Source organism: Phyllobates terribilis, unplaced genomic scaffold (assembly GCF_046119375.1).
Source record: "Phyllobates terribilis strain yellow unplaced genomic scaffold, ASM4611937v1 Scaffold_11__3_contigs__length_659146591, whole genome shotgun sequence".
Lineage (NCBI taxonomy): Eukaryota > Metazoa > Chordata > Amphibia > Anura > Dendrobatidae > Phyllobates > Phyllobates terribilis.
Genome location: NW_027362771.1, coordinates 118,200,315 through 118,223,284, shown reverse-complemented (window position 1 = coordinate 118,223,284; position 22,970 = coordinate 118,200,315). Strand labels below are relative to the sequence as shown.

Genomic DNA, 22,970 nt, shown 5'->3' with positions numbered 1-22,970 from the left:
GTGTGGCAATGTCATGTGATCTGGTGGCAGCACATAGAGACCTATGAACTCCTCAGGCAGTGTGGTAATGTCATGTGAGCTGGTGGCAGCACATAGAAACCTATGAACTCCTCAGGCAGTGTGGTAATGTCATGTGATCTGGTGGCAGCACATAGAAACCTATGAACTCCTCAGGCAGTGTGGCAATGTCATGTGATCTGGTGGCAGCACATAGAAATCTATGAACTCCTCAGGCAGTGTGGCAATGTCATGTGATGTGGTGGCAGCACATAGAAATCTATGAACTCCTCAGGCAGTGTGGCAATGTCATGTGAGCTGGTGGCAGCACATAGAGACCTATGAACTCCTCAGGCAGTGTGGTAATGTCATGTGAGCGGGTGGCAGCACATAGAAACCTATGAACTCCTCAGGCAGTGTGGCAATGTCATGTGATCTGGTGGCAGTGGGCTGCACAGCACACTTTCCCTACTATCACTTATCATAGACTAGTGTTTCTTAGTTCCAGCTTCTTGCTGCCCACTAGTGGCCGCAGGTATAATCGCCAGTCAGTACGTGTCGCTGAGCTGCAGAAGGAAGGGCTGCTAATTGAACCCAGCACAGTAATTCAGGAGCAGCCCTGTGGAGAACATCATGCCGGCTGTGGATAAGCTGCTGTTGGAGGAGGCTTTGCAGGACAGCCCACAAGTAAGAGCGGGTGAGGGGAGCAGATTGCTGGGTGATGCTCATGCAATACGGTGCAAGTCTATCAAATACGATAATAAGGGGCAGGCTGACGGCAGCAGAGGCTGTGGCGCCGTACACCAGGAAGGAAGCCGGGCTCTACCCGGATGCTGGGTTTGTTGTGTCTGTGCATCCCTCCACGCAGGAACTGGTCACATGACTGCTGTGGACGTGGGTTGTAATGCCCTGTTGCTGTGTAATGTTTCCCTGCTGGTACTCTCTGTGCCAGGCTGCTGTGAGGCCTGTGGGAGGAGAGAGACCGGGTTGTGTACTATGGCACAGATGCTGCCTGTGTCTTCTATGGCTGCTCCAGTGCACAATCCACTTCACTAAGTGCTTTCATACCCCCTTCACTACTGCCACCAGTCCTCTGCTGTCTAGTATGTTGGTATTGCTGATATGACTGGTAACTCATTAGATGACAATATCCTCAGAACCCCAGGACTCCTGGCATCTAGTGAGTTACCAATGTCCTCAGAACCCCAGGTATCCTGGCATCTAGTGAGTTACCAGTGTCCTCAGAGCCCCAGGTCTCCTGGCATCTAGTGAGTTACCAATGTCCTCAGAATCCCAGGACTCCTGGCATCTAGTGAGTTACCAATGTTCTCAGAACCCCAGGTCTCCTGACATCTAGTAAGTTACCAATGTCCTCAGAACCCTAGGTCTCCTGGCATCTAGTGAGTTACCAATGTCCTCAGAACCCTAGGTCTCCTGGCATCTAGTGAGTTACCAATGTCCTCAGAATCCCAGGACTCCTGGCATCTAGTGAGTTACCAATGTCCTCAGAACCCCAGGTCTCCTGGCATCTAGTGAGTTACCAATGTCCTCAGAACCCCAGGTCTCCTGGCATCTAGTGAGTTACCAATGTCCTCAGAACCCCAGGTCTCCTGGCATCTAGTGAGTTACCAATGTCCTCAGAATCCCAGGACCCCTGGCATCTAGTGAGTTACCAATGTCTTCAGAACCACAGGTCCCCTGGCATCTAGTGAGTTACCAATGTTCTCAGAACCCCAGGTCTCCTGGCATCTAGTGAGTTACCAATGTCCTCAGAATCCCAGGACCCCTGGCATCTAGTGAGTTACCAATGTCCTCAGAACCACAGGTCTCCTGGCATCTAGTGAGTTACCAATGTCCTCAGAATCCCAGGACCCCTGGCATCTAGTGAGTTACCAATGTCCTCAGAACCACAGGTCTCCTGGCATCTAGTGAGTTACCAATGTCCTCAGAATCCCAGGACTCCTGGCATCTAGTGAGTTACCAATGTCCTCAGAATCCCAGGTCTCCTGGCATCTAGTGAGTTACCAATGTCCTCAGAATCCCAGGTCTCCTGGCATCTAGTGAGTTACCAATGTCCTCAGAACCCCAGGTCTCCTGGCATCTAGTGAGTGACCAATGTTCTCAGAACCCCAGGTCTCCTGGCATCTAGTGAGTGACCAATGTTCTCAGAACCCCAGGTCTCCTGGCATCTAGTGAGTGACCAATGTTCTCAGAACCCCAGGTCTCCTGGCATCTAGTGAGTTACCAATGTTCTCAGAACCCCAGGTCTCCTGGCATCTAGTGAGTTACCAATGTCCTCAGAACCCCAGGTCTCCTGGCATCTAGTGAGTTACCAATGTCCTCAGAACCCCAGGTCTCCTGGCATCTAGTGAGTTACCAATGTCCTCAGAACCCCAGGTCTCCTGGCATTTAGTGAGTTACCAATGTCCTCAGAACCCCGGGTCTCCTGGCATCTAGTGAGTTACCAATGTTCCCAGAACCCCATCTAATGGTTTGCTGTCTAATAATACCCGTGGTATCCAATGGGTTAATAGCATTCTCTCTATGTACTAGGTAAATAACATTTGTGTCATGTCTCAGGCTGCCCCCCCTCCCCCATTACAGTGTTTACCCCCTTTAAACTGCTATAGAGAATAGAATTATAATATGAAGGTACTAAGCGCATAAATTGGCCTGTTCGTATGTGCTGAACTGCCATGAAGAGGTGATCTTTCTGTGGAGGGACTGCGGCTGTTTCTCTCAGACATGTCTGTCGGAACAGTTGCCCACACTTGGAGGTAGCGACTCCCTCCTTAGTTGGCAGAGTGCTCCTCAGTCTATGGCCAGTTTCACATGAGCGTATACACAGTTCATATACAGATCACAATGCCCAGAGTGGCCGCAGATCTCCCGATTTGAGCTTACAAGCTTATAGACGCATATTAGGCTGTAAGTTCGGGGTCAGGAGACCTACTGACAGACCGAGCTTTGATGACCGTATACGGATTAAGAAATAGGCTCGTGCATGTGAACCCGGCCTAAGGCAGTTTTTAGTTCAAATTGGTTTCTGCCTGCCCTTTAAAGAAGCACTCCCACTGTTTTTTTATGTATGTAATGTGTGAGTGTATTAATATACTGAACTACCGCTGCTCTCTCCAGGATCCAGCACCGTTCTTCTCTCTTCAGACTTCCTCAGGTCACACTGCGCTCAGTTTGACCCAGAAGTGGCTTTTACAATGTAAGTCAATGGAGCGTCAGAATGAGGGTCCATAGCTTTTCATTATAATTAGAATTCCAGCTCATGTATAGAGTGAGCCAGCTAGTTGCATTTGCGGTGACATCACTCAGAAGAACGGTGCTGGACACAGAAGAGAGCAGCTGTGAGTATATTAATACACTCACACTACATTACATGCACATTTACACACATTTAATGAATAAAAAACTTAGTGGGAGTGTTTCTTTAAATTTGGAGGCTCTTGACCTGGGAGAGACATGCCTAATGGAAATGGTTAGAACCCCATCAAAGAAAGGTCGCCTTGTCGCGGCTGGCGTGGACACATGAATTGGACCTTCATTTTAAGTACCTTCATTTTATAAGTATATTCTCTATAGCAGTAATGCAGCTTACATTTCACATATGCCATATTTGCATACATATTGGCAGATAGTGGGCTGCGGTTGGTGTATAATACAGTAACAGCAGTTTGCACCTGTTCACCCTTCATTTTGTTAGGAGGTGCTGGTCAGTTTTTTTGTTTCATTATGATATACAGAAGATATTGATAATCATATTACTTTTGAGGAATAAAAATAAGACAATTTTTTTAACCATGTGGTTTAAAGGGAGTATGTCACCCTTCCCCTTCACCTCCAAAAAAAAAAACACCCCTCAAATTCAAGACTTAGCCCCCTATAAAAATTATACTTGTACTGAAGATTTTACAATGTTGTTTTATATACTAACAGTTATTAGATATGCAAATGAGGGGGCTTTGGTGCACCCTTGGTGTGGCCGAGGTCTCAGTGCACTGTTCCACCCCTTCAGTTACTATCTTCCACACCTCCTCTTAGGGCAGAGACACACTGCCGTATTTCTTGTGTGAGGATTGCATCATAAACCTCGTACTGGCCAGCACCTCTCCTGACCTGACCTTGACAGCTGCATAGAAATCCATCACGCTGTCATGTTCAGGGCAGGAGAGGTGTCCGTGGATGCGATCATCGCAGGAGTTATAAGGCAGTCTGTCCCTGCCCTTATGGTGATTTACAGCATTTGCCTTGAAGTGCTACCTGATCAAAATCTCAAGCCCTGCTTGACTGCAACTGCAGCATCCAAGAGCACACAGTGTCAGTGTGTGCTAGTGTGTTTTCATCCCTCCCCTTTGTGTACCAGCTGCACACAGGATCACAAAGCAACTGATGCTGCTGACAGTAGAGAGAAATGAAAAAGTGCATAACGTCAGATTATGCATGTGTTCTCATCTCCTTTCACTGTCTGCATCAACCGCCTGCTATGTGATCCTGTGTGCAGATAGCACCCACTATACACAGGAGAAGGAGATGATGGTGTGCGCACACTGACACTGCTGGAGCCAAGCACATTATTATTATTATTATTATTTATTATTATAGCGCCATTTATTCCATGGCGCTTTACATGTGATAGGGATATACATAACAAAAGCATTTACATAATCTTAACAAAACGAGTCAGCGACTGGTACAGGAGGAGCGAGGACCCTGCCCGCGAGGGCTCACAGTCTACGAGGGATGGGTGAGGATACAGTAGGTGAGGGTAGAGCTGGTCGTGCAGTGGTGTTTACTGCAGGTTGTAGGCTTGTCGGAAGAGGTGGGTCTTCAGGTTCCTTTTGAAGGTTTCCACGGTCGGCGAGAGTCTGATATGTTGGGGTAGAGAGTTCCAGAGTAGGGGGGAAGCACGGGAGAAATCTTGTATACGAGTGTGGGAGGAGGAGATAAGAGGGGAGTAGAGCAGGAGATCTTGTGAGGATCGGAGGTTGCGTGCAGGTAAGTACCGGGAGACTAGGTCACAGATGTATGGGGGAGACAGGTTGTGGATGGCTTTGTATGCCATGGTTAGAGTTTTGAACTGAATTCTCTGGGCAATAGGGAGCCAGTGAAGAGATTGACAGAGAGGAGAGGCCGGGGAATAGCGGGGGGACAGGTGGATTAGTCGAGCAGCAGAGTTTAGGATAGATTGGAGAGGTGCAAGAGTGTTGGAAGGGATGCCACGGAGCAGGAGGTTGCAGTAGTCGAGGCGGGATATGATGAGGGCATGCACTAGTGTTTTTGCAGAGTCTTTGCTGAGGAATGCACGGATCCGGGAGATGTTTTTGAGTTGGAGTCGGCAGGAGGTGGAAAGGGCTTGAATATGTGGCTTGAAGGAGAGATCAGAGTCCAGGGTTACCCCAAGGCAGCGAGCTTGTGGGACTGGGGAGAGTGAACAGCCATTGACGTTGATGGATAGGTCGGATGGGGGATGTGAATGAGAGGGTGGAAAGATGATGAACTCTGTTTTATCCATGTTGAGTTTTAGAAACCTGTCGGAGAAGAAGGATGAGATGGCGGACAGACATTGTGGGATTCTGGTTAGTAGGGAGGAGATATCGGGTCCAGAGAGGTAGATCTGTGTGTCGTCAGCATAGAGGTGATACTGAAAGCCGTGAGACTCTATGAGCTGTCCCAGGCCGAAGGTGTAGATGGAGAAGAGCAGGGGTCCTAGAACTGAACCTTGGGGGACACCGACAGATAGGGGGCGAGATGAGGAGGTGGTGCGTGAGTGGGAGACGCTGAATGTCCTGTCTGTTAAGTATGAGGAGATCCAAGATAGAGCCAAGTCCGTGATGCCAAGAGATGAGAGAATCTGGAGTAAGAGGGAATGGTCCACTGTGTCAAAGGCAGATGACAGGTCCAGAAGGAGGAGGATGGAGTAGTGTCGCTTGGATTTGGCATTTAGTAGGTCGTTGGTGACTTTGGTCAGGGCAGTTTCAGTCGAGTGATGCGGTCGGAAGCCAGATTGTAGACGGTCGAAGAGGGAGCAGGAGGAGAGGTGGGAGGACAGTTCAAGGTGGACATGTTGTTCTAGAAGTTTTGAGGCAAAGGGGAGAAGTGATATGGGGCGGTAGCTGGTCAGAGAGGAAGGGTCAAGGGAGGGCTTTTTGAGGATGGGTGTGATTGCGGCATGTTTGAAACATGAGGGGAAGACTCCGGTTGTTAGTGATAGATTGAAGAGGTGGGTTAGGGTTGGGATGAAGACTGAGGTGAGGTTAGTGATGAGGTGGGATGGGATTGGGTCAAGTTCGCAGGTGGTGAGGTGTGATTTGGAGAGTAAAGAGGAGACTTGACCTTCTGTAATGGTGGAGAAGTGGGGTTTGGAGGAGGATGGTTGAGTAGATATGAGGAGGGGTTGTGTGGACTTTAGGCCAAAGTTTTGTCTGATGGTGTCAATCTTCTGTTTGAAGAATGAGGCAAAGTCGTCGGCTGAGATGAGAGAAGAGGGAGGAGGTGCTGGGGGACGAAGGAGAGAGTTGAAAGTGTTAAATAGCTGTTTAGGGTTGTGAGATAGGGAGGATATGAGAGATGAGAAGTAGGTTTGTTTTGCTGTAGTGAGTGCGGACTTGAAATTAGTGAGGGATTGCTTGAATGCGATGAAGTGCTCGATGGAGTGAGACCTTTTCCATCTCCGCTCCGCAACCCTGGAGGCCCGGCGCAGTTCTTTGGTAAGTTTAGTGTGCCAGGGTTGCCTGTTGAATGTGCGAGGTGTGGTGTGTGTGAGAGGGGCGATCGAGTCTAGAGCTGCAGCTATTGTGGTGTTATATGAAGCAGCAGCAACGTCTGCATCGTGCAAGGAATTTATGTCTGTGAGAGGAAGGAGGGATTCAGAGAGAGAGTGTAGGTCAAGGTGTTTGAGATTTCTGCGAGGGTGTGTGAGTTTGTGGAGTGGGGATTGTGCACCCGGAGAGGAGAGGGTAGAGAATGTGAGGAGGTTATGGTCAGAGAGAGGGAGTGGTGAGTTAGAGAGGTTAGATAGGGAACAGAGGCGGGTGAAGATGAGGTCCAGTGTGTGGCCATCTTTGTGGGTGGGTGTGGAAGACCATTGAGTGAGTCCAAAGGAGGAGGTGAGGGATAGGAGCTTAGAGACAGACGAGTGGGGAGTGTCAATGGGGATGTTGAAGTCACCCATTATGATAGTGGGGATGTCAGTGGAAAGGAAGTGAAGCAGCCAGGTAGTGAAATGGTCTAAGAAGGTGGTGGCTTGCCCTGGGGGTCGGTAAACGACGGCCAGTTGGAGGTTGGAGGGGGAATAGATGCGCACACAGTGCACCTCAAAAGAGGGGAGTGTAACGGAGGGTGGCAGTGGGATTTTGGTGAAAGCGCAGAGTTCCGATAGGAGGAAACCTACGCCTCCACCATGTTTGCCATTGGGGCGGGGGGTGTGGGAAAGGTGGAATCCGCCATATGAAAGGGCAGCTGGGGAGGCTGTGTCAGAGGGGGTGAGCCAGGTTTCAGTGAAGCACATACACCTGTCTCAGTGTTAGTGTGTTCTTATCTCCCCCCTACTGCCTTTGTGATCCTGCGGCCGCTACACACAGGAGAGCGATAAGAATGCACCTGCCATCTGCACTCACTGACTTTGTGTTTGCTCTTGATCAGTGCGTGCAGTGATGATTATTTAGAACAGCCAGCATTCCAAAGCAAGTTCTGTCAATCACCATTACGGGATGTGGGGATGATGGAAACTAAGATTGTAGAACAATGCACAGAGCCCTTGGCCATGCAAAGCTTTTTATAAAACTAGAAATTAGTAAAATCTAAAGTACAAGTATGATTTTGTTAGGGGCCAAGTCTCCTATATGAATGTCTAAATAGTTCAGCTTGGTGTGGGGGGAGGTGACACTCTCTTTAAATAATATTAAAGGGCGCATCCTTCAATAGGAACAGAGCTTCAGTGCCAAAGAATGGCCACTAAATAGTGTATGGAGCTGTTATGATCCAGATCTGTACACTGTATACTTCCGCAGGACCTGCTAACAGCAGATCAGTGGGGGCACCTGTGCTTCTTAGTCTGATAGAATAGGTCATCATAATTGTAATCTTGGACAACTCCTTACGTTTAGTAAATGAGTGGGCAATACATTACATGTGTTTGGTTGTTGTTTTTCTTAAACGTTAGCTTACAAAATGAAAAAAGCTTGGGGGAAAATGTTTTGCTTTGTTATTGTTATGAATCGTGGTTCTGTGCTCCCACCTGGGAATGGAGTCGGAGTTACTACGCGTGCAGGGAAGCTGTCCCAATTTTATGGAGCATCACACACTGGTGTTGTGGGACGCCGTATCTCTCACTGATCTCTCTGCCCAGGGAAGATGGGAAGCTGTCTTCCCCGGTTTCCAGGCAACACAGGACGCTGTCTTGTCTGGTACTAAGCAATGGTGGGATTTTGTCCAGTCTTCTGTTGAAGCTAGCAGGGAGTGGCTGTCTGGGGATGATTGAGAGGTAATAAACACCTGATCATTAGGTGGACTATATAATCCTGCTCCCTACTCAGTCCTTTGCTGTTTATTGCAGTTCCTATGTGCTTGGTGGTGAGTGGTGCTAGTATTAGTCTTGCTATCTTTTCAGGGGTTTTCTCATTTTCTCTTCTGGGGTTCTTTTAGAGGTACTCACATGGTTCATGACTAGGTGCCAGCTGCGTCACCAGATGCCTGCTGTCCGGCGACAGTGGGCCTGGGAAGGGCTCTGCCAAAGTTCCCTTTCCATTTACTGGGAGCTGGATGAAAAGTATTCCCAGCCCTCAAGGGATCGTCTAGCTGGACAGCTTGTGCTAAGTGCATCTGTGGCTGTGACTTTGCTGGTTTGGTGCCAGTCTTGCTGAGTCCCTCTGCGAAGCGCATGCAGCAATACAACTATGCATAAAATACCATATTTATATTTATGAATGGCGCCCTGATAATGAGCTTGTCCTGTCTATCAGCGTTGGATGCTCACCTATGCCTGTTCATTCTCCTTTTGATTTGCATTATTTAATTTGTCTGAAATTTACCTATAAAAGATGTGCCATCTGGTCTTGCGGCTTTGCCAGCATAACCACTGGGGTCAGAGCTTGAGCTAAACCTGGCGCTGGTTCAAAGGAGGAGGTTTATGATTAGAAGCCTTATTAGCTGGTAACTATGCAATTTGTTATGTAATTGGTGGGAATAGAACATTGCAAATGTAGTGGTATTCAATCATACATTGAGCCAGATTAGTTTCTTTTCAGAAATAAATTGTATCTTTCTTTACCCTTGCTCTACAAATTAATAAGACAAATGAAGCCCACCATGAATGCCAGCCTGTATGCTGACTGTGACATAGCATGCCCAGCCTGGCGAAGCAACAAGTGTTTCCCCTCTTTGCGTAAACAATTGCTGCCGTTCATAAAGAATTTCTCTTAATGCAATTAGATGAGAAAATAATGGAATCATTTCTGTTAGTTTTATTTTGCATAAAATTTAAATTTGTAGAGTTGACAACAAAAAAACATTTCAATTTATAAGTATGTAAAATACCAGAAATAAATACTTGGCAGGCTTTATCTAGTACAGAAGCTACAGAGCCCATACACTGAAAATCCATTAATTTTCCCTGTAACCAAAATATTGATACAGGGGGTTGGTGGGTTAGCCAGTAGTGGTGAGCGAACGTGCTCGGATAAGGGGTTAACTGAGCATACTTGGGTGTTATCTGAGTATCTTCATTGTGCTGGTATATTATGTCCGAGTCCCTGCATCTGCATGATTTGAGGCTGTTAGACAGCCTTAACACATGTGAGGATTCCCTAACAAACAGGCAACCCCTGCATGTGTTGAGGTTGTCTAACAGCCGCTAATCATGCAGACGCAGGGACTCAAACATAATATACGAGCACGCTAAAGATACTCGGAAAACACCTGAGCATGCTTGGTTAACCCCTTATCTGAGCACGTTCGCTCATCACTAGTAGCCAGTATTCATATAGTGGTGACCATTATTATAGTCTGCCAAACAATCTGACCTTTTTCACACTTGTGCATTTTGGATAAAAAAAAATGTTTTCATTAAAATAACCTTGGCAAAGGTTGTTTTTTTTTTGTTTGTTTTCTTTCATTATCCAGCTTGTTCCCATAGATCTCTATAAGTACATTTTTAGCCTAGATATATAATAGTTGTTTTTTTTTATTTGTATTTTACATTACAGAAAACAGCAATAAAATTGTTATTCCTTTAACAATTAATTCGGATGAAGAATGAACAATTCAGAGCGAATACAATGGAACAAATTATAAAGTAACTCAAAATATTAGATGGATATTCTGAAAGGGAATCAAAATATCAGGGATATCATTACTTGTATGTATCAGCAAAATCGGGACACATATATTTTTTTATATACACTTTTCCAATGGAAGATTTGCTACATTTTGTGCTCTCTAACAGTAAATTCCTCTATATATGGGGAAGACTCCTTCTAGTGTTCAGAGATTCAAAACATTTTGTATTATATACTTATAAGGCAGTTTTTTATTAAGATTTCATGGTAGAATCCTCAGCTGGTTTGGATGATTAATATTCCAGTGGTTTTGAATCATATGATTAAACAGCCGTCATTGAAGGTAGTTCTGGCCAAATTGGCAGGACCTCAGAGTTAAACGTTGTGCTCTAATTTTTCCCCTTTGTTTCTTAGAAATAATTTTTTAATTTATCTTTTTTTTCCAAGACTTCATTCACACGGACCATATATTTAGAATTAGGCACTGATTGTGCCTGATTTGTTACTTGAGTAAATTAAAGGGGTTTTCTCATAAGACATTAATATGAGAGTTGTGCTACCCATCAATCTACCATATTTCTGCAGAGAATCCTCAACACCTCAACAGTGAGACGATATTACCTGTTGTGGCCATTCAGTCCTGAGTCTGCTAATAGGGCATATACACAAGCCCTTCTAATAGGAACCTTTCAGAAACTTCATCCACCCCTCCATATCATTAATTTGAATGTGTAGTCCTTTAAAAGATAAGCTAGTTGATCTCTTCATGACCGTAAAATGAGAAATCGCGCTTTGAAGTTTAGTCTGGAAGTGTATTAGGGATGACGATGCACTAACCGCTCCTTTAGCTTTCGCATTATTCCTAAACTAGCAGCACCCACAATCCCCAGGCTGATTGGTTCTGGTACACTGGCCACTGAGCTGTCAATCAATCAGGGGAAGGTGCAGCTAATTCAGGAATATGGCAGAGGCTAAGAGGATGTAAGTACATCATAAAGCTCCATCGTACTCCCAGATTGAACTTCAAAACCTGATTTCTCGCTGGCGAAGCTGCACTTTAGGGTGATGAGAGCCTTAACTGGCTTATATTATAAAGGGCTACACAGTCAAACTAATTGTTTGGAGAGGTAAAAGTCTCTGACTAGTTTCCTTTAAGCGGCTAGCTTCTTTGTCATGTTTGTTGCGATTTTAATGGTTTATACTATAATACATTAATATATGTCTAATTGCTAATTCTAAGGGAGGGATGCAACATACAGTGCTGATATAGAGAGGCTGGACCGAAAATGTGAGTGGCAGTATATAGTAGACCGGAGGATGTCTGCGCAATCAAAGACCACACCCTTGAATTTGTTTCAATATTTCTGCTAAAGTCGGATTTCTCTTGACAACAGGCAGTGTACAGGTCAGAAAGAAGGGAAACTCCAAGTAGCCGGTCTCCTCAGATCAAAAAAATATTATTTAATAATGTATACCGTTTATATTATGAAATCTGCTTCTCTTCCGCTCTGCTCTGTTGACAAGGGTGTAACTTCCGATTTCATGTTGATTGACAGCCGGCTCCCCACTGCATAACTGCGAGAAGCCGGCTGTCTATAATGATGACTGTCAGCATGATGCTCTTAAGGCATTTCATCATGGATTATTGCATATTTACTATTATATGTAACTTACCTTTACACCAATTGGGTATTATCCTGCCTATATGTTTCTCATCATTTTCTGTATATACTAAGTGCATTTACATTGCTCCATTCAAGCCATATAGAAGTGATACCTCTTTTAGCTATTATTGGGCATATTACTCATTTGGATGATTCATATATGGACGGGTCTGGGCATCATTTCTAGGGTATTTATTACTTTAGTTTATATGGTATAATTTATGTTCCCTTGCCCCCCTTAACTGTATCTATTGATATTGAATTTTTATATGCATATTCTCTATTCAGGATGCATTAGTATCTTTTGGCATGATTTTAGATGAAATCATCCACCTTTTTACAGGGTTCTTATCATATATATTTCAATGTTGTAACTAATAAAGATAATTGTATATTATTTATGATGTATGCATTTATTTCTGTAGGTCTTTGAACATTCTACAAAAATAAAAATACATTTCACAAATAGTGTTGCTGTAAGGTAGACATATGGGAAATGTTATTTATTAACTGTTTTGTGTGTTATGACTATTTGGATTGAAGATATAAGCATTCAAAGTTTACTTTTTTCTTTTATATCAAATTTCTGATATTTTCACAAATAAACACAAAGCATATCGACCTAAATTTATTACTATATTAATGTGTCTTTAAATAGCAATAACTCTGGAATGTTTCAGTGATTTTGAGATTATTTTTTTAAAGTGACACTTCAAATTTGAAAAATTTGGCCTGGTCACTAAGTGGTTAAAGGGAACCTGACAGCTGATTCATGCTGCCTAAACCTTGACGTTATGATAGTGTAGCAACTCACTCAGGAAAGTAGGTAATACACTAAAAACTGCAACTGACCCTGCCGTTTCCTGTACAGACTAGAAATCCTGACCCCGCAGTCTCTAGTGGTTCCTGCATGAGCTGAGACAGCGCTAACAACATACTAGACGGTGGCAACTCGGACCTATGCTGCCTGAAAGGCTGTCGAGCGCTTCATGTTCCTTCTAAAGAATCGGAGGGCAAAGCAGAGTGCAAATTACCTACAGAAAGGAAAGTGTGCTGAAATAGAGATCCCAGAGTGAGTAAAACAAACCAAGAAATACAAAATAAATTAAGTACATACTGCTAGAGAATATGTCACCTACTTCCTAAAAAGAAAATAGATGCAGAGTAAAGAACATAAACAGAAGAGAGAGAAACCCTAGCTGGTCTTTCAGTGACTGACTTAAACTACAGCAGTATGGTTGGACATCCAAATGAGGCTATAACCACCCAGAAATACCAGCAGGGGGAAATTATATAAAGCCGCAGCCGAGAGGGGATAGGCCAGACAAATGAGTAAATGAAAACACCTGTTACCCTAAAAAGACTGAAGCAAGGATAACAGAAACTAAACACCCGGACACAAGGTGTGTCTGCTGTGGCTCTGCAGACAGAGAAGCCGACCACAAAGCACAGTCTCAAGGGTTTGAACCCAGACACATGACACATGGGCAGCATGATTTGGAGACCAGCTCCCTTATTGTTTCATGTCTGTTTCCCAACATTGTCAATCTAGGGAATCAAGGTGAGAAGCCGCCAGTTCCAGCCTCTTGGACTTGTCATCCAAGTTGCATCTTCCGTGGTCAGTTTTAAAATTATGTTTTCTGTAAAAAAAAAAAAAAAAAAAAAAGAGATCTAGTTCATGATACCCATTGTTTGGGCAGAATCAGCTGTCAGGTTCCCTGTTTTTTTTTTTAGAATGGTAATTATTTTTTTAAATAACCTACCCAAAACCCTGAGTAATCTTGTACATTTATCGTGGACTAGTTCTGACTTACAAAAAAAAGACCTAATTGTTATTACATAGATATTAGACTTACCAGTTTCATATACTTTTTTTTTTCTTATTTTATACTTTGGCTATTTTGACAGACCCGCTCCCTTCTGAGTGTTTTTGAAGAAGATGCCGGAACACTAACAGATTATACAAATCAGCTGCTTCAGACTATGCAGAGAGTTTATGGTGCTCAGGTGAGTTAAGAAGAAAGCCTAGCCTGCTCGCCGGTTTACATGTTTGTTTGTGTTCATCAATTGAGCTTCCAGGTTGTATTAGCCTGTATGTTTCTTAGCGTGGACAAAAATTTTCATATGATTTGACATCACACAAACATCAATGTATTTTGCACATTTTTTTTTAAATTGTTTTAAACTAAACGTGTAGCAGGGTAGATCAGAAAAGTAACATTTTTAACTTTTTCTTTTTTTTTGTTTCTTATCTTGAGCCTAATAAGCTTTATTTATAATTATGAAAAAAAATTCCCCCCCTACCTGAAAAGCACTGTGATGAACATATGTTTAATGGAATAAAGTATAGTACATGTCATTGTTTGAGGTTGATAGCATTATGAATGGCTAGAATCCAAACGTAGAGTTCCAAACCCTTCGATAGCAAAAAATGAATTCTGCATTTCCAAATTTATGATGTTTAGAGGTTTTATAAAGTTGTGATGTTTTGCCAACATAGACCTTTGCAAAAAAAAAAAAAATTACCACCGGGAGGCAGAATAATTATTGAAGAGATGAATGTGCTATACTGTAGTATAGCAGCAGCTGCTAGTGAGCACGATGTGCATCCTACTCACGAGTTTTGGTTACATAGCCATAACTTCAGAAATCTTGGGGTGTAGAGGTAATTTTCTGTATATGTAAAAAGAACATATATCGAACAATACAATAGAAAAAATGTGAATGTGTCCAGAAATGTAAAAACTAAAAATCCCACAAAAATACATTAAAAAAACAATCTCTTATATGACAAAGATGATGGAGTGTTCAATTAGAGGTCTTGGAATATAATGATGAAAACATTTCTTGGTGTTAAGAACTGGCGGATACCTGTCAGCATGTCATCAGCGCCTCTCTATACAAAAGTGAGGTGTGGGAGATCCACTTTAAGTTTTGGCCTAATTTGTGTAAATTAGTAGCCTTGGCTTGTTTAGCCAGTGGTCCACTTTGTATGGTTTGGAGACAATGGGTAATGCCTAGCTGCTTGTAAGATCAGAAATGAGACTTGTCCGGGTTGCTATAATTCTAATTATCTTTAATTACGGGTACAGTATGTGTGGTTACATAATAGAAAGGCATTCAGTTCTTTCATACCCAATGTGCATTAGCTTAATTTATTTAGATCCTCATTTCTAAAATAATTACTTCTGTTGTGATCATAATATACTTGACAGATATATAATATGGTATTTTAGTTTACCTCTATGGAAATCCTGTCTATGAAATACTAGATTGGAACACTGAGGCACTTAGGAGTGATTTCTAAAGCTATACATGCCAACATGTTCTGGCAAAGACATTGCCTGGTCTGGCAACTGTGTTTCAGACTGTTGTGAAAACCAGATATTGCACCTCACTGACATAATTTTGCATTTTCTCTCATTTTGTTAATAAGTAAAATTACATTTTCCATAATATTGACATCAGAATAAATGTGTTTTTTTTTCTTTAATGTCAATGTAAAATCATGGTATTACATAATAAAATAAGTTGTATTATGTAATGATCATTCTTCTGATCATTGTATTAACATAAGTCTTTCTTTTCTGTTTGAAGAATGAAATGTGTTTGGCTACCCAACAGCTCTCCAGCCAACTCCTAGCATATGAAAAACAGGTACTGTGTTCTTATTTATAAATCACAGCTGCCAGATCACTAGTTGGTGTTGGCCTTCATTACACATTGGGTCTTCCTCTTCTTAAGACCCTAGGATGTTGTAAGATCATAAGATTTATAAAGGCAGCATGGTGGCTCAGTGGTTAGCACTGTTGATTTGCAGCACTGGGGTCCTGGGTTCAAATCCCACCAAGGACAACATCTGCAAGGAGTTTGTATGTTCTCCCCATGTTTGCGTGGGTTTCCTCCGGGTTCTCCGGTTTCCTTCCACACTCCAAAGTCATACTGATAGGGAATGTAGATTGTGAGCTCCAACAGGGCAGTACCGATAATGTATGTAAAGCGCTGCATAATGCACTATATAAGAAAAGCATTATAAATAGCATAGAATTTATGCAGCTCAGAAATACTTTCTGTAGTTGACTGATGGTGATTTTGTCAACATTGAGTTGTTGTAAGTGCTTGCCACAGTTTTGGGGGAATAGAAACCAGTATGCTGATGACACAGCTACTAGTTTGTGCAAAAGCCTTTAAATTTTGATTTTTCAGGTCTTGATATTTTTCAGCCTTTTTTCCATTTTTTTTTTATTTTTTCAGATCTACATAGTCTTTTTCTCGATGATGGTTAAGGGAGATTTCCGGTGTTATCTACAAGTCTCCATTCATTCTGTTGTGAATCCTCACATTGCACTCACTGTGCGGTGTGAGGATTCTCTGGTGCTGGGAGCAGGCGGTCATGTGACTGCAAGTATGCCATTTGCATACTTCCAGCCACATTCCAACTAGACTGTATCCGGCCTTGCTCAATACACTTGCATTGAGCGATGCAATGCCCATCTAGTCGGCACGTGTCCGCATGTATGCAAATCACATGTGAGAAATGTCTTTCCCCACAATGGCTTACCATCCTCTCATCCTCTACGGATAAGTTATTCATATTTTCATGGTTTTGCTTGATTCTTAAGGGAACAATTTAGATAATAAAAATTAAAAGTGTTCATTACTTTTAAGTGTACAGTACAAGCAAGTATTTGTATCCTGATGGGCACATTCAATGCTTTTTTTAAACAGTTGTCTCAATATAGCCCTTCAAGTCACACCATTCCCCAGCCTCTCGGCCTCCTTCTTTGTTGGGGAAAGATACGCTACTGATGATTGACAGTTTGGATCAGCAGCATAGTACCACTTCTGGCCCCAACTGTCCCTCCTCCAATGCTGCAAGCAATGGCAGCTTTGTCTCTGTAGCCTCAGAGGAGCTCAGAGGCACCAAAGCTGTGATGATCCAGCCATCCGGCCAGCTTCAGAGCCACAATTGCAAAGTCTATTTCAGAGAACTTGTGAGCGCTGAGTTTCTTGTCTTGGAGACCAACCACTGCTGATAGATTTCAGAGGTGGGTGGTTACCTTAGAATTTCACAATAAAAATTATTCTTGAGAAAGAAGAGGATTTTTAAAAAGATATAAATTGCAAAGTTTCTTCATTTTACACAAACTTTGCAATTTTGCCAATTTATCATGTAGTGAGTGAATGCCCCTTTAACACATACCCACAAGGCAAAGAAACCTATATCAGTATTTGTATCAGAAGTGTTCCTGTCCTTGATTCTGTGATACCAATCACGTTCCTGGTCTTTGTTTTCTTCATTTCTTTCTAGAATTTTGCCCTGGGGAAAGGAGATGAAGAAGTCATATCAACTCTACAGTGTTTTGCAAATGTAGTAAATGAGGTCAGTGCTATTTCATTCCTTCTGTTTGATCAAATGGCATTAGTTATACAGTATGATTTTTGAAGGTAATTGTTAAATTTGTTTACTATGTTTACACTGGAGAAAATTCCTACTAAAGCTGCTGCAGAACATCTTATACGTGATAATCTGCACATCACCACTTCATGCTTGTTCTCGTCAGCAAATAACTTTTTACCACACCTCCTCAAATACCTTTTACCAGGTTTACCTTGTAGGCAGGATTATTTGCCTTGGAACTAGTTGTACCTAGTATTTAAAGCTGTGGGTGATTCCATACATCACTCATAAAAATAGAAGTCCTTTTAATCACAGAAGTGTTACTCTAGGCCCCTAAGGTCTATGATAGGCTTTTATTGCATGTTATTGTTCATGCTTGTGATTTCTAGGACAAGTGCTAATAATTGTTCGCAGCAAAATGATTCATGACTAGTAGATGTGAAAATGCTTTTTGCGCCTCAGCTGGAGATAAAAAGCTCAAAAGTAGTTTTGTACAGCTTCTAGTTAGATGTTTGATATTTAAAGGAAATCTATGAGTGAAATACACAGTTTTGTTTGTATAGCAGCTGGGAGTAAGTCTTTGTTAGATAAGAAAACACAGTTGTTCACAGATGAACAAAAATAGAACATATAAAGTCTGTCCCAAGAAGTAGGGTAAATGTTGACTTCCGGTGTTATGACTGGCCATAAAGGGAACCTGTTACGTTGTACATGTAGCCTTATCCGATAGTCTAATTTTTTATTAATTGAAATCACTGACATTCTGGGCTGCAAATGATTAAGTAACTCTGCCCACTGAATGAGCAAGGATTTCAAGGAATAAAATACAAGTTAGGCTGTATTCACACATGTAAAATGTCCATGTGCTGCCCGATTTTTGAATCCAACAGCACATGAACCCATTGAGTAACGTTAATCTATCCAGGCCTCCATTAAAACGACAGATCCAAGAAGGAGATCCCTGAAATTTAGAGAGTGGTCTATTCTGATCTGATTTTGAGTATCAGAATAGGACATACTCAAATGGGTCTGTGTGCTGTCTGAAAAAATATCAACACACCACTGCACTACTTCATGGATGAGTGAGTGCAGCCTTATGCTGAAGGGTTTCGATACCAAATTGTTCAGCTTCTCTTCCTCTATAACATGCTGCCTGTGAATTGCACAGCCTTTCCAAGCTAACAGGGAATGTATCAACAAAAATTATCAATTTATTGAATCGAGGTTTTATGATAAAAAATAAAAAAAAAATCCTTTCAGATTTTACTTTGGCCTTTGAGCCTCTTAGGCTGCACTTCCTATTCTGTAGAGATAATGTTTCCATAGTTCTCTCTTTATCATCACAGATATGATTACTTTCATATAGGTTATCTATTTATAAATAAAAAGAATGAACTATTTATGTTGGGTAATGATCACAGCTCATCTTCTCCCCGTGTTTGCATGATGAACTCTGCACAGATCACAGAGTATGCTTAGAAAACTCTCCATAGATGTAAGTGAGTCATGTCAAAACACCAGTTTCCTATAGCCATGTAGCTGCATTAAAAAGAGCAAAGCAGCAACTCAAGCACCATTGCCACCCCCATACTCGAATACAGAAAATATAGATACATATTTAGATTCTATAGATAAATAGGTTCCTTATTTTCTAAATAAAGATCTAAAAGTATGCACAGCTTGTTATGGGTCACCAAAATGAGAATCCATAGTTGGAAGATTATAGTTGCCAACTGACCCTGGGACATTTGTAGGGTCTCTTGATCACCTGTTGGCTTATAGTATAGGAGTTTGATTTAAATGTATGCATGCAGACTCCTGTATTAATAACAAACCATTTGAGTCTGACCTTGGGGTACAATTCTGCAGTCACTCCATGTGACTGCAGACCTGTGAATCCTTACAGCGCATGCACTAGTATGCGATTTGCATACTCCTGGTCACATTCCGACTAGACGCGTTCAGCCTTGCTCAATTTATTTGTATTGACCATACTTTTCAGATAGCGAAGTCCAGTTTGAGGAAAAAAGAATTGGCATCTCCAGTAAAAGAATTCTTCACTGTATTAAATTTCCATTAAAAGATCGTCATAACAGGACAGCTTTTCAAATGTTGACATGTTTCAACTCTAACTTTAAAGCTCACCTGTCAGCAGGATTGTGCTCAGTAAACTACATACACTGCCAGGTGGGAGCCGTTACACTGAGTAAAATGATACCTTGGTTGATGAAATCTGTCCTGTGGTTCTTGTGTAATCTTTACTTTCAGTTTGGAGATAATGATGTGCTCGCGCTTCGGGGCGGCCTGTGCGGTGGGCTCTATCTGGTGCTCTGCTTACATATTCATCTGTATGCTCTTATGACAGCTCACTGATAGTTCACTGACCTGCCTCCTATTTTACCAAGCCCCACACTACTAGATGCATTATGTAAAATAGGAGGCAGGTCAGTGAATGCACAGTCAGCTGTCATAAGAGCATACAGATGAATATGTAAGCAGAGCACCAGATAGAGCGCCCCCACACAGGCCGCCCCGAAGCACGAGCATATCATTACATCGACAGGTTTGGCCAATGGTCTAATGTGTATGGGGGTGCCAGCTAACTGATGGTTCGAAGAGATGTCAATAGTGCATGTCTGATTTCAGACTGCCGATTGCATTGTTCTCCGTGAGATAAGCTGCTACCATAAAGAATAAGGGAGTGATGGCTGTTAGCCGAACGATTGGCCGACGCATCATTTGGCCAACAGCCATCTGTGTAGGGCCAGCTTAAGGTTTCGTCCATTTCACTGTTCATCCTTTGTCTTTTGTCCTGTCTTGCAGTATTTATTATTATTAAAGGGATTTTCCCACAAACAAATGTTCACTTTAATCAATAGATATTGGAATAATAATAAGTTCCACAATTGGATGTGTTTAAATAAAATGTTCCTGTGCTGAGATAATCTTATAAATGTTCCCCTGCTGTGTACTGTGTAATGGCTGTGCCTGACTGTACAGGAACATGGTCTGATCATACCACATCTCCTGGCCAGGGGAGGAAGCAAGAGTATATAGTAATTTACAACATGGGATCATAAATGATTCTTTATGTGAGGTAACACATTGTTTAAAAGCAGGCAGGGAAATGTGTTACCTCACAAAAAAGAATCAACTGTGGTCCCAAGATGTAATGTATGTATACCATATTTTGTGTCCTCCCCTGGCCAGGAGCTGTGGTATGATCAGACCATGTTCCTGTATGGTCAGACACAGCCATTACACAGTACACAGTAGGAGCACATTTATAAGATTATCTCAGCACAGAAACATTTTATTTAAACACATCCAATTGTGGAGGTTATTATTATTCCAAGATCTTTTGATTAAAATCAATTTTTGTTTGTGGGAAAACCCCTTAAATTAGTTTACTGTTGATTTATATAAATCCAACAACAACAGACAGCTAGCTTAGTACATGGGATGAATGGCCTTCCATATGATGGTATGTTGGAAGAGTTGAGATTGTTTAGCTTAGAAAAAAAGACATTTGAGGGGAGATTCTCATCTATATGTATAAATACATATGTGGTCAATACAAAGGACTTGCACATGACTTATTCCTTCCAAATACCTTACAAAGGACCAGGGGACACTAATTACAGGTAGACGAAAGGTGATTCTAGCAGCTTAATAGGAAAGGGTTCTTTACAGTTAGAGCAGTCAGACTGTGGAATGCTCTACCACAAGAGGTAGTGATGGCCGACACTATAACAGCCTTCAAGAAAGGGCTGGAAGCTTTTATCACAACAAATGGCATTGTGGGTTCCTAATAATCTAACGATAGAGAATGTGTAAAACTGATGGAGCAAGGTTGAACTTGACAGACAGGTGTCTTTTTTTCAATGTGTATAACTACTGTATGTAGCATATTCCTCAGTGCTGTACACAAATTGTTAGCACTCATCAGGTATTGAGGCTTTCAGCCTTAAAGGGAAGCTATCATCAAAAAATTACCTATTGCTTAAATTAAATAGTGGTAAATGTATGTATTTTTTAATTTTGTCAATGTAGCTTTTTTTCCCCCACTTTACAATCTTTATTAAAAAATGAAATCTAGAAATTTTGCAGTTTTTTTACACTATCCACTTGATCATTTTGTAGTTTAACTTTTTGTTGCTTCCTGAAACAATACATGTACATGGCAACAATGAACAGACCTTATCTTTTTTATGGAAGCATCTAAAGAGCCTGTGCAAAGGTTATTGTGAAGGGAGGGGAAGCAGGGTCAGCTGTGACATCACCTATTGTGAATGTGGATCCTGTGTTATCAGCAGTGTCTATAGAGAGGAGTTACGTCATTGTAAACCTGTCTCTGATATGGAGCCTTGCTGAAAACTCTAGTAGAAGTCTAAAAAATCACCATTGGCCAGAGTGAAAATTACAAGATTACTAGTTTTAGTTTTTCAATAAAGATTGTGATCTGAAAAAATATTGCCAAAAATGAAAAAAAAACGACATGTAACTCAAAAACCTAATTTAAAAAATAGATCATTTTGTGATCACTTCCATTTAAAGAGGTTGTCCACTACTATTTTGAATGCCCCAATGTATTTAATGGTGGATATAATTTTTTTTGTACATACCTTCTGCTGTGCGTTGTGCCTGTGAGCGGCGCTATTGATGACCGCTCATCAGGCATCACATGACCCCGGCTGCAGCCGGCTCTGACATTCGCTGATGTCATGTCAAGTTCCAGCTGCAGCCGGGCGTGACCCAGTGACCCGCTCCCCCTGATTGATGGGCTGTGGCCAGGGTTTCACCGTGCGCTTTCCTAATGAATGCAGAGAAGAGTACAGTAAAGAGGGGGCCATATATTAGGAATGAAGAAGCACAGGGACAAAAAACAGTGCCAGATTCAGGGGAACAGCATCATTTATACCAGATAAAAATTACATACTCATGGCTAATGCTAGGTTAAGATTACCTTTCTATCTGTTTTTTTAAATGTATGACCTCTTAACTTCCCTTTTGTTTTACAAACAAGAATTTACATTATTCCCTTACTGTGAAACCTAATTCATACATTGTTCTCCCTGTTTAGTGTTTTTAATCTTCGAGTCTAAACCATGGTTATGTCTCTTTCAGTTTAGGACTCACTCTCATTGTGTTATTTTTTGTCCTTGCAGAAGTTCTGTTGAATGTTTTAGATGATATTTTGGGTCTTTTTAGTGAACAGGCAGAAAACAGCATCCACTTTGTCTTTTCTCTAAGGATATATTCACATCATGTTTTACAGTTTCCATTGTAAGGACTATTTATTTTTTGTACTATGGGCCTAAGAACGAACAGGAAGGTGGTAGTTGCTACCTACCTGCCTGTTGTTGCCAGCGCCGATCTCCACCGGCACTGAGTGGTCATCCGGGCTTCCGCTGACATCACATTGACAGAACAGCGGCTTCTCTTCTCCTCTGCTGTGTTGATGGAGCGTAAAAATTTATGTTATGCTGATTGACAGCCAGCTCCTCGCTGCCTAACTTTGGGGGCTAAACAGAGAGGAAAGCATGATATGAACAGGGCATTACTTGGTAACATTCCTATGTTTATATGACAGTGGAGCCTTCAAAACAGGACCTCTATCAG

At 42.1% G+C, this 22,970-nt stretch overlaps 1 protein-coding gene across 2 annotated transcripts in view; it reads left to right on the top strand.

Annotated features, from left to right (window-relative positions):
• Positions 1-447: 447 nt before the first annotated feature.
• The window catches only part of APPL2 (adaptor protein, phosphotyrosine interacting with PH domain and leucine zipper 2), a 52,493-nt gene continuing 29,970 nt past the window's right edge, over positions 448-22,970 (top strand). Inside the window, exons 1-4 of one of the 2 annotated variants that reach the window (XM_073651560.1) lie at positions 448-694; positions 13,856-13,954; positions 15,545-15,604; positions 17,259-17,330. In XM_073651560.1, coding sequence (XP_073507661.1) covers positions 13,931-13,954; positions 15,545-15,604; positions 17,259-17,330 — 156 coding nt within the window. In that variant the 5' untranslated portion in view covers positions 448-694; positions 13,856-13,930. The remainder of the gene's footprint in view (positions 695-13,855; positions 13,955-15,544; positions 15,605-17,258; positions 17,331-22,970) is intronic. The other variant, XM_073651559.1, reaches the window with a different exon arrangement.